This window comes from Lampetra fluviatilis, chromosome 76, assembly GCF_964198595.1.
Source record: "Lampetra fluviatilis chromosome 76, kcLamFluv1.1, whole genome shotgun sequence".
In the NCBI taxonomy this organism is placed as follows: Eukaryota; Metazoa; Chordata; class Hyperoartia; order Petromyzontiformes; family Petromyzontidae; genus Lampetra; species Lampetra fluviatilis.
The window spans coordinates 3,455,962-3,469,001 of record NC_136350.1 but is presented as its reverse complement, the minus strand read 5'-3'; the positions used below and the strand labels follow the sequence as shown (position 1 = coordinate 3,469,001).

Here is a 13,040-nt window from a genome sequence, read left to right as displayed (position 1 = left end):
GATGATAAATGATGGTGATGGTGGTGATTATGGTGGTGATTATGGTGATTATGGTGATTGTGATGGTGGTGATTATTATGGTGATGGTGGTGATGGTGATGATGGTGGTGGTGATGATGGTGATGTTTATGATGTCATTTGTATTACTCTCACATAGCATACACTCGATAAGTATACAAGCCGTCAAGGTTGTACAAATGATACAATGAATAAGCATACAATCAATGCATTGTATTTTTCTATATAATGATCTACTGTATCTGTTAAATGGACACTCTCACATATCATACACTAGTTAAGTATGGATGCCGTCCGTTGCTTAATATGATACTATTGATAAGAATATAGGCGCATTCTATAGGGATGAGTCTGGGTCTCTGTGTGATGAGTCTATGCGTCTCTGTGTGGTGAGTCTGTGGGTCTCTGTGTGGTGAGTCTGTGGGTCTCTGTGTGGTGAGTCTGTGGGTCTCTGTGTGGTGAGTCTGTGGGTCTCTGTGTGCTGAGTCTGTGGGTCTCTGTGTGGTGAGTCTGTGGGTCTCTGTGTGGTGAGTCTGTGGGTCTCTGTGTGGTGAGTCTGTGGGTCTCTGTGTGGTGAGTCTTTGGGTCTCTGTGTGGTGAGTCTGTGGGTCTCTGTGTGGTGAGTGTGTGGGTCTCTGTGTGGTGAGTCTGTGGGTCTCTGTGATTGTCCACCTTTGACCTCACGGTGTAACTGGTGGACGTGCGACCTCGTCCATGCAGAGCGTGGGGAGGAGGAGGCAGAGAACCAGCAGAGGGAAGGGAGCGAGGACATCCGGGAACCCCACAGGAGGGAAAAAAAAGCCCGGAGCGGAGATCGGGAATCAACAGGAGCCGATGGTGAGCATCGGATAGAGCACCCACTCGCTCACCCACCCACTCGCTCACCCACTCGTTCACCCACTCGCTCACCCACTCGCCCACCCACTCGCCCACCCACTCGCTCACCCACTCGCTCACCCACTCGCTCACCCACTCGCCCACCCACTCGCCCACCCACTCGCCCACCCACTCGCTCACCCACTCGCTCACCCACTCGCTCACCCACTCGCTCACCCACTCGCCCACCCACTCGCTCACCCACTCGCTCACCCACTCGCCCACCCACTCGCTCACCCACTCGCTCACCCACTCGCCCACCCACTCGCCCACCCACTCGCTCACCCACTCGCTCACCCACTCGCTCACCCACTCGCTCACCCACTCGCCCACCCACTCGCCCACCCACTCGCTCACCCACTCGCTCACCCACTCGCCCACCCACTCGCTCACCCACTCGCTCACCCACTCACCCACTCGCCCACCCGCCCACCCGCTCACCCACTCACCCACTCACAAACACACTCACTCCTTCTCCCCGTGGCTGACACTCAAACGCGCGTGAGTGTGTGAGTGAGTACATTTGTCTTTGTGTCTGTGCGTGTGTCTGTGTGTCTGTGTGTGTGTGTCTCTGTGTGTGTGTCTCTGTGTGTGCATGTGTCTGCTCGTGTGTCTGTGTGTGTGTCTCTGTGTGTGTCTGTGTGTGTGTCTCTGTGTGTGCGTGTGTCTGTGCGTGTGTCTGTGTGTGCGTGTGTCTGTGTGTGCGCGTGTCTGTGTGTGCGTGTCTGTGTGTGTCTCTGTGTGTTTGTCTCTATGTGTGTGTCTGTGTGTGTGTCTATGTGTGTGTGTCTCTGTGTGTTTGTCTCTGTGTGTGTGTCTGTGTGTTTGTCTCTGTGTGTGTGTCTGTGTGTGTGTCTGTGTGTTTGTCTCTATGCGTGTGTCTGTGTGTGTGTCTGTGTGTTTGTCTCTGTGTGTGTGTCTGTGTGTGTGTGTCTGTGTGTGTCTCTGTGTGTGTGTCTGTGTGTGTGTCTGTGTGTGTCTGTGTGTGTGTGTCTGTGTGTGTGTCTGTGTGTGTGTCTGTGTGTGTGTCTGTGTGTGTCTCTGTGTGTGTGTCTGTGTGTGTGTCTGTGTGTGTTTGTCTCTGTGTGTGTCTCTGTGTGTGTGTCTGTGTGTGTGTGTCGGTAGTGTAGCTCGTAGCACTACGCTGCGCTACGAACCCGGCCACCCGAGTTCGATTCCTGCCCATGGCCACCAACACCACCAGCGACGATTATCTGATCCAGTTCTGGGCCTCCCATAGGTCGCCTCGGCCTCAGATGAGTAGCTGGTGCAGTGGTGGTGGTTGTGTAGTGAACATCGCTAGCACTGGGGAGACAAAGGCGGCCGGGCGTGGTGGTGGTGGGCACCCACCCCCTCTGTGTGTAGCCACAGTGCCGGTAGCCTCCATAGGTGCTGCTACTCGCTACTGACAGCACTTGCCCCTACAGCCTGCTAGAGGCTACACGGGGCATCTTTGTCTGTGTGCAGTTGCTACTGACAGCACTTGTCCCTGCAGCCTGCTAGAGGCTACACGGGGCATCTTTGTCTGTGTGCAGTTGCTACTGACCGCACTTGCCCCTACAGCCAGTCGGAGGCTACACGGGGGATCTTTGTCTGTGTGCAGTTGCTACTGACCGCACTTGCCCCTACAGCCAGTCGGAGGCTACACGGGGGATCTTTGTCTGTGTGCAGTTGCTACTGACCGCACTTGCCCCTGCAGCCAGTCGGAGGCTACACGGGGGATCTTTGTCTGTGTGCAGTTGCTACTGACCGCACTTGCCCCTGCAGCCTGCTAGAGGCTACACGGGGGATCTTCACTATTTTTACCGCTCCGCTCTAAATCTGGAAGCTGTTTGTTCGGCCGCTCAAGATGTTGACCCCTTCGCCGCTACGCAGGAGGTCGCGTTTGGTCCAGAGCCTCACGTCTCTCTCGTGAAAATTCCGTCACAGTTCCTATGATCACCACTGTTTCATTGCTTTCGTGGCTTTATTTTGGTGATTTCGAAAAGTGTTTTGGTTTGGCCATGTTTGTGTTGTTGTAGTACAGAGTTAGTCATCTGGTCCAACCCATGTGAGACTAAGGAAAGCTGTCTCGGGTGTGGACCAATCAACTTCAAGGACAGTGCATACATTATCAGAGTTATGTTTTTGTTTGCATTACGACTGCAGGTATTGTGGTCTATGCAAACATGACTCCTCGTAAAAAAGGTGTCAGTTTTGTTGCCAAATAGAATGGTAAAAAAACAATTATCATATTTTTTACTGGCAAATGAGGTTCCAAAGTTGTCTTGTGGTTGTTGTTGTTGTTGTTTGACTTGCATCCCACTGGGATGTTGCGTTGGTGTGCGGTGTTTTTTTTGCAATATTTTTCTGTCTTTTCTTGGATTTTTTGTTTGCACTCAGTCACTTATTCACTTTAAGATGTTTTCTGGTTCATGTTTTTGTTTTTTCATAATCAACGTTTTTGGGTTTAGATCGCGTTATTTATAAACCCTCCACCACCCGACACGACCAATCAGTAAAAAAGTGTCACGTTGACAAAAGACAAATAGTTCACTGCTTTAGCCCACCGGTGTGTTGAAGCGTGAAACCACAACATTTACAATTTGAGTAGCACGACGTTTCGCTGGTAGTTGCATCCAGCATCATCGGGCAATTCGCCAGAATGGTGAGGCTCTGCTGTGTCTCCCGTTCTTATATAGAGCAGCAGCAGCAGCAGGGTGACGTCATCATTAACTCATCAGGTGCGGTTGCACCCGATTCAAGAGCCGAATGGCTCACAGGGCTACACCTAGTACATCAACTTGGACTCTCCGCCGGCCCGGCCAGCCGGGGTGCTCCCCACGTGGTTTTCCCACCAGCGCACCTTGAATCGAGGTCACCGCCGCGCGTTTTGGGTGTCTGGATGATTTACATTTCCTGAGGATGATGACGATGTCGACTACTTCGTAGAGCCGTCACTTGTTTCCAGGTCGCTCCTGCAAACAAGAGCGACGTAGCTGAGTGGGCCTCGAATGGTACATTAGAAAACATAGGAACAGATTTAAACAAAACGCAGCGCTGGTTTCACACTTCACTTGAGCCCTGTGTGTGTGTCGTGGTCAAATCGTCAAATCGTGTCGTCGGAATCTCGTCCGCTCCTTGTCGTCCAATCGATTCCACGTTTAGCACACGTGCTCAGATGCAGTGACGATGCATGCCCGGATCAATTAATCAATTAATTGGCTCTTTGAAAGCAATTCACGTTTTGTATGGACGGCTGATTAATTATATCTTTTTTAGTTGTGGTGGTCAAAAACTCTGCGGTCCCTGAACTCACCCACTCATGCACTCATCCACTGATCTACTCACCCATTCACTCACTCATCCATTCACTCACCGACTGATCTACTCACCCATTCACTCACTCATCCATTCACTCACCCACTCATGAATTCACTCACTCATCCATTCACTCACCCACTCATGCACTCATCCACTGATCTTCTCATTCACTCACCCACTCATCCATTCACTCACCCACTGATCTACTCACCCATTCACTCACTCATCCATTCACTCACCCACTCATGAATTCACTCACTCATCCATTCACTCACCCACTCATGCACTCATCCACTGATCTTCTCATTCACTCACCCACTCATCCATTCACTCACCCACTGATCTACTCACCCATTCACTCACTCATCCATTCACTCACCCACTCATGAATTCACTCACTTCATCCATTCACTCACCCACTCATGCACTCATCCACTGATCTTCTCATTCACTCACCCACTCATCCATTCACTCACCCACTGATCTACTCACCCATTCACTCACTCATCCATTCACTCACCCACTCATGAATTCACTCACTCATCCATTCACTCACCCACTCATGCACTCATCCACTGATCTTCTCATTCACTCACCCACTCATCCATTCACTCACCCACTGATCTACTCACCCATTCACTCACTCATCCATTCACTCACCCACTCATGAATTCACTCACTTCATCCATTCACTCACCCACTCATGCACTCATCCACTGATCTTCTCATTCACTCACCCACTCATCCATTCACTCACCCACTGATCTACTCACCCATTCACTCACTCATCCATTCACTCACCCACTCATGAATTCACTCACTTCATCCATTCACTCACCCACTCATGCACTCATCCACTGATCTTCTCATTCACTCACCCACTCATCCATTCACTCACCCACTGATCTACTCACCCATTCACTCACTCATCCATTCACTCACCCACTCATGAATTCACTCACTTCATCCATTCACTCACCCACTCATGCACTCATCCACTGATCTTCTCATTCACTCACCCACTCATCCATTCACTCACCCACTGATCTACTCACCCATTCACTCACTCATCCATTCACTCACCCACTCATGAATTCACTCACTTCATCCATTCACTCACCCACTCATGCACTCATCCACTGATCTTCTCATTCACTCACCCACTCATCCATTCACTCACCCACTGATCTACTCACCCATTCACTCACTCATCCATTCACTCACCCACTCATGAATTCACTCACTTCATCCATTCACTCACCCACTCATGCACTCATCCACTGATCTTCTCATTCACTCACCCACTCATCCATTCACTCACCCACTGATCTACTCACCCATTCACTCACTCATCCATTCACTCACCCACTCATGAATTCACTCACTCATCCATTCACTCACCCACTCATGCACTCATCCACTGCTCTTCTCATTCACTCACCCACTCATCCATTCACTCACCCACTGATCTACTCACCCATTCACTCACTCATCCATTCACTCACCCACTCATGAATTCACTCACTTCATCCATTCACTCACCCACTCATGCACTCATCCACTGATCTTCTCATTCACTCACCCACTCATCCATTCACTCACCCACTGATCTACTCACCCATTCACTCACTCATCCATTCACTCACCCACTCATGAATTCACTCACTCATCCATTCACTCACCCACTCATGCACTCATCCACTGATCTTCTCATTCACTCACCCACTCATCCATTCACTCACCCACTGATCTACTCACCCATTCACTCACTCATCCATTCACTCACCCACTCATGAATTCACTCACTCATCCATTCACTCACCCACTCATGCACTCATCCACTGATCTTCTCATTCACTCACCCACTCATCCATTCACTCACCCACTGATCTACTCACCCATTCACTCACTCATCCATTCACTCACCCACTCATGAATTCACTCACTTCATCCATTCACTCACCCACTCATGCACTCATCCACTGATCTTCTCATTCACTCACCCACTCATCCATTCACTCACCCACTGATCTACTCACCCATTCACTCACTCATCCATTCACTCACCCACTCATGAATTCACTCACTTCATCCATTCACTCACCCACTCATGCACTCATCCACTGATCTTCTCATTCACTCACCCACTCATCCATTCACTCACCCACTGATCTACTCACCCATTCACTCACTCATCCATTCACTCACCCACTCATGAATTCACTCACTTCATCCATTCACTCACCCACTCATGCACTCATCCACTGATCTTCTCATTCACTCACCCACTCATCCATTCACTCACCCACTGATCTACTCACCCATTCACTCACTCATCCATTCACTCACCCACTCATGAATTCACTCACTCATCCATTCACTCACCCACTCATGCACTCATCCACTGCTCTTCTCATTCACTCACCCACTCATCCATTCACTCACCCACTGATCTACTCACCCATTCACTCACTCATCCATTCACTCACCCACTCATGAATTCACTCACTTCATCCATTCACTCACCCACTCATGCACTCATCCACTGATCTTCTCATTCACTCACCCACTCATCCATTCACTCACCCACTGATCTACTCACCCATTCACTCACTCATCCATTCACTCACCCACTCATGAATTCACTCACTTCATCCATTCACTCACCCACTCATGCACTCATCCACTGATCTTCTCATTCACTCACCCACTCATCCATTCACTCACCCACTGATCTACTCACCCATTCACTCACTCATCCATTCACTCACCCACTCATGAATTCACTCACTTCATCCATTCACTCACCCACTCATGCACTCATCCACTGATCTTCTCATTCACTCACCCACTCATCCATTCACTCACCCACTGATCTACTCACCCATTCACTCACTCATCCATTCACTCACCCACTCATGAATTCACTCACTCATCCATTCACTCACCCACTCATGCACTCATCCACTGCTCTTCTCATTCACTCACCCACTCATCCATTCACTCACCCACTGATCTACTCACCCATTCACTCACTCATCCATTCACTCACCCACTCATGAATTCACTCACTTCATCCATTCACTCACCCACTCATGCACTCATCCACTGATCTTCTCATTCACTCACCCACTCATCCATTCACTCACCCACTGATCTACTCACCCATTCACTCACTCATCCATTCACTCACCCACTCATGAATTCACTCACTCATCCATTCACTCACCCACTCATGCACTCATCCACTGCTCTTCTCATTCACTCACCCACTCATCCATTCACTCACCCACTGATCTACTCACCCATTCACTCACTCATCCATTCACTCACCCACTCATGAATTCACTCACTTCATCCATTCACTCACCCACTCATGCACTCATCCACTGATCTTCTCATTCACTCACCCACTCATCCATTCACTCACCCACTGATCTACTCACCCATTCACTCACTCATCCATTCACTCACCCACTCATGAATTCACTCACTTCATCCATTCACTCACCCACTCATGCACTCATCCACTGATCTTCTCATTCACTCACCCACTCATCCATTCACTCACCCACTGATCTACTCACCCATTCACTCACTCATCCATTCACTCACCCACTCATGAATTCACTCACTCATCCATTCACTCACCCACTGGGGGTGGGTGACCAGTACCGCGCCCTTCCCGGCCACCTTTGTCTCCTCTAGTGGCGATGTTGACTACACACCACGGCACCAGGTACCGTACTCATTTGAGGCTGAGTCGACCTAGGGGAGGAGACCCGCCCCTGGACCGGTTGTCGAGATGGGTGCTGGTGTCACCCTCGTGGTCGTGGACCTGAGCGGGAATCGAACTCGGGTCTCTCCCGGGTTTGCAGCGCAGCGCGCTAACCACTGTGCCACCGCTCCCCACACAGACACTCACACTGACAGCCATCTTGGTACGGGAGAGCTGCTACTAATTCCACGACGGTGTTTGCGTTTTCCCGCCATCTTTTGCAGGGAACGACGTTGCTCGTACAGTGCCAAGTACAGTGTCGCAGACGGCAAGCAGCCATCTTACCTCGGGAAGACGCCAGACTACTGCTATCAGCCATCTTGGTAGGGGGAAGACTTCCACCAACAGACTACTGTACCTCTCAGCCATCTTGGTAGAGGGAAGACTTCCACCAACAGACTACTGTAACTCTCAGCCATCTTGGTAGGGGGAAGACTTCCACCAACAGACTACTGTACCTCTCAGCCATCTTGGTAGGGGGAAGACTTCAACCAACAGACTACTGTACCTCTCAGCCATCTTGGTAGGGGTGAAGACTTCCACTAACAGACTACTGTACTGCAATCAGCCATCTTGATAGGGTCTTTTGCTTAGCGGTTGGCCATCTTACGTAGGGCCAGCCATTAACTCCTCTGCACACGTCCACACGCGGACGTGGAGGCGAGGCGGCGTCCCGGCTCCGTTGGCGACACAATGAACGTCCTGCGGAGCCACGATGGCGGTTGCAGCCCGGACCCGACTTGGACTCCCGGCGCGGGCGGCCTTGGCTCCCGCACGCCCCCCCCCGGCTCTCTGGCGGCGGCGGCGCTGACCTCGCCGCACCGCGGGAACCACCTCGTCCGCTGCCCCACGACGCCGCAGCCGTCACCGCCGCAGTCGCCGTACTCCAGCGGCAGCAGCGGCAGCAGCAGCAGAGCCGCGCTGATGCAGGCCTACAGACCGCCCAGCCCGGGCCGGGCCGGATTGGGGCCTCCTCTCAGCCCCTTCTCCCCCTCCTCGTTCCCCTCCTCCTCCTCCCCCTCCTTCTCCTCCTCCACCACCTCCTCCTACTCCTCCTCCATGTCCGGCCTTGGGAGTTCGCTTCCCCTGGGCAGGGCGGGGGCGGCCGCTCCCGACAGAGAGACGCCGGGCAGCCCGTACGGCGGCGGCCATCGCCTCGCCCGCTGCTACGGGGAGAGAGACGGAGGAGGAGGTGGAGGAGGAGGCTTGGGGCAGCTTGGGAACTTGAGTCCGGGCCTAGTGGAGCAGGCTCCGGGTCTCAGTCCCGTTCCAGGGTCGTTCCTGAGACCCCGACCCAGTCCCGGACTCAGACCCAGTCCCGGACTGTTCAGAACCAGTCCAGTACCCAGTCCCGGACTCAGATCGAGTCCTGTACCAAGTCCTGCGCTGTTCAGCACCAGTCCTGTGCCCAGTCCTGGACTGTTCAGCACCAGCCCCGTGCCGAGTCCTGGACTCAGATCGAGTCCCGTACCCAGTCCCGGTCTATTCAGCACCAGTCCCGTACCCAGTCCCGCGCTGTTCAGAACCAGCCCGGTGCCGAGTCCCGCGCTGTTCAGAACCAGCCCAATATCGAGTCCTGGACCTGTGAGGGCGAGTCCCGGCCTGGGCTCCGCGAGCCCCGGGCTGGACCTGAGCGCCGGCCCCAGGTCGAGTCCGGGGGCGACTTGCGGAGGAGCGGCGGCGGCGGCGTCGACCACGAGCCCGGGACGCGCCAGATCCAACGCCGTGGCGGCCGCCGTGGCCGCCAGGCTGGGCAGCCTCTACGGCGGCGGCGGCGGATTTGCCGGCGGTAGATTTGGCGGCGGAGGAGGCGCCGTCGTCATCGGCGGAGGGGGAGGAGGGGGCGGTGGACGCGCGGGGCCCGGCATGGTGTTCGGGCGCGAGCTCAGCACGGACCTCCACCACATGAAGGTGCTCAACATCCGCTTCCGATGCTTCCTGGTGAAGGTGCACGAGCTGGAGCGCCGCAACCGGGCGCTGGAGACGCAGCTGCGGGTCCTGCGGGAGGCGACCTGCTCGCGCTGCGGGGCCGCTGGAGGGGGAGGGGGAGGCTGGGTGGTCGGCAGGGAAGGATACGAAGGGTCGGAGGAAGACGGAGGAGGAGGTGGAGGAGACTGGGCAGCGATGGAGGGATTTGAAGATGGGTGCGGATATCTCGGGCATCCCGGTGAGTGGTGGTCGTGGTGGTCGTCGTGGCTGCGGTGGTGGTGATGGTCATAGGATGATGGTGATGATGGTGGTGATGGTCATAGGGATGATGGTGATGGTGCTGGTGATGGTCATAGGGATGATGGTGATGGTGCTGGTGATGGTCATAGGGATGATGGTGATGATGTTGGTGATGGTCATAGCGATGATGGTGATGGTGCTGGTGATGGTCATAGGGATGATGGTGATGGTGGTGATGGTCATAGGGATTATGATGGTGATGATGGTGGTGATGGTCATAGGGATGATGGTGATGGTGCTGGTGATGGTCATAGCGATGATGGTGATGATGGTGGTGATGGTCATAGCGATGATGGTGATGATGGTGGTGATGGTCATAGCGATGATGGTGATGGTGCTGGTGATGGTCATAGGGATGATGGTGATGGTGCTGGTGATGGTCATAGCGATGATGGTGATGATGGTGGTGATGGTCATAGCGATGATGGTGATGATGGTGGTGATGGTCATAGCGATGATGGTGATGATGTTAGTGATGGTCATAGGGACGATGATGATGGTAGTTGATAGTTATTGGTGGTGATGGTGGTGATGGTGGTAATGTTTAACACGTAGCAGGCTTTCGCGACCAATATCATTCACAATAGAGGTTTTTTCTTTCGGGTTAAATCGCGTAAATGTTTAAGTGTTGTGTCGTTTAAGCCCGACAAGTACATCACACCGGTTGGGTGTTGGGGAGCCAAATGTTGTGGCTTGGCTCTCCAACACACAACCGGTTCGTGCTGTGCTCGTGACGAGATGCCACGTTCTGTTTACGTGACAACCCTTACTAGTTGGCTGTGTCGGGTGTTGGCGGGTTTGAATGACACATTATTATATTTGCGCGATCTAATCCAAAAAAACCTAGGGATGATGGTGGTGGTGGTGATAGTCATAGGGATAATGATGATGGTGGTGGTGATAGTCATAGTGATGATGGTGGTGGTGATAGTCATAGTGATGATGGTGGTGATGGTGATAGTCATAGTGATGATGGTGGTGGTGATGGTCATAGTGATGATGGTGATGGTCATAGTGATGATGGTGGTGGTGGTGATGGTGATAGTCATAGTGATGATGGTGGTGGTGGTGATAGAGGGATGGTGATGGTAGTGATGATGGTGGTGGTGATAGTCATAGTGATGATGATGGTGGTAGTGATGGTGGTGATAGTCGGAGTGATGATGATGATGGTGGTGGTGATGGCAGTGATAGAGGGATAACGATGATGACGGTGGTGGTGGTTCAGTTTATTTTGAGTACCCTGCGAGCTAAGAATCTCTCGAGTCCGCTGTCATCATCATCAACAACATCAACGCTTCCGTGACAGACGCAGCACGTCAAAGAAAAATCAAAATATAATACAAATGAATAACTAAAACACTTTTTGCCAAATAAGGAATCAAAAGATTTGGCAAACAAAATGGCGGTGGTGAAACGCACCATTTGTAGAGCATGGCTCCAATTTTTAAAGATCACGTCTAAATAAAAGCGCAATCCGGTTGCGCCATCGCCAACGAGGACATTGCCCCGAGCAAAACAGCAGCAACATCTAGTAACAGGTTTTTACCCTTTCAACTGGTACAAAAACTGACACCTTTATACAAGGCATCATGTTTGCAATAACCACAACACAAGCAGTCAAAATGCAAACAAAAAGAAAACAAACAACTGAAACAACTTTTGTTTGCATTTTGACTGCTTGTGTTGTGTTTATTGTAAACATGATGCCTTGTGTAAAGGTGTCAGTTTTTGTACCAGTTGAAAGGGTAAAAACCTATCACTATATTTTGCCACTGGTAAAGGAGATGTCTCATAGTGTAAATGCTTCACCCCGAGCTCTCAATACTCTGATGGTGCGCTGTCTTTGAGTTGTGCGCCTTTTGGTGTCATCTGGTCCAACACCAATGGAGACTAGGCTCTAAGGAAAGCTGTCTCGGGTGTGGACCAATCAACTTCAAGGACAGTGCATATCATTATCATCATCAGAGTTCTTTCTTTTTGTTTGCATTTTGACTGCTTGTGTTGTGGTTATTGCAAACATGATGCCTTGTATAAAGGTGTCAGTTTTGTACCAGTTGAAAGGTTAGAAACCTACCACTATATTTTGCCACTGGTAAAGGAGATGTCTCATAGTGGCAGCAGCATCGTTAGACGGGGCGAGAGAGAAAGAGAGGCGAGAGAGGTGAGTGGAGGCACGCTGGGAGGCAAGCCGCGTCCACGCCGCTTCGTGTAGGCAGCGCCAGCGGAGATCGCGTCTCGTCGCGACTTCATTCCAAACGCGAGGGACGCCACCCGCTGGAAGAGCCGTTCGCCCAAACTCGTTCGCTCTGCGAGAACTTTCACCGGAGAGACCGAGAGACAGAGAGGGAGTCAAGAACTCCCCGGCCGTGACCTGTCTCCCCCGTGTTGTCAACATTCCCGGCAACAATCCTGCCGCTCGTCAATGTGGTGAATGGACGCGGCCTGCCTGGAGGGATGTCTGGGTGAGCTTGGCTTGCTTGCAATGAGGCCGTAACCCACGGGAATTCATGTTATTATGAATGCAAGAATTCATCTTCTTTGGGTCTTTTGGCAAAGTCGCGTAGATAGGTTCAAAATTAATGAAAACAAACTAAAAACCCACGACGTTTCGATCGCAACGCAAGCAACCCTCTTCAGGTGGGGAAAAGAAAACAAGAAGTCGTTCTAGATTTGAAGCTTTCGTGACTGCAAGGATTCATATTCTTAGGTTTTTTTCTGTAAAGTCACGTAGGTAAAAAATTAAAATTAATAAAAGTAAAAGAAAAATAAAAAATTAAAAATAAAATCACGGTGTTTCAGAGGCATTATTTTTATTTTACTTTTATTAATTTTA

At 51.5% G+C, this 13,040-nt stretch overlaps 1 protein-coding gene across 1 annotated transcript in view; it reads left to right on the top strand.

Moving 5' to 3' along the window:
- LOC144953410 (uncharacterized) overlaps positions 1-13,040 on the top strand; it is a 50,428-nt gene that overhangs the window by 1,140 nt on the left and 36,248 nt on the right. Inside the window, exons 2-3 of the mRNA XM_078883988.1 lie at positions 739-855; positions 8,200-10,142. Of these exons, the coding sequence (XP_078740114.1) occupies positions 8,669-10,142 (1,474 nt within the window). The 5' untranslated portion in view covers positions 739-855; positions 8,200-8,668. The remainder of the gene's footprint in view (positions 1-738; positions 856-8,199; positions 10,143-13,040) is intronic.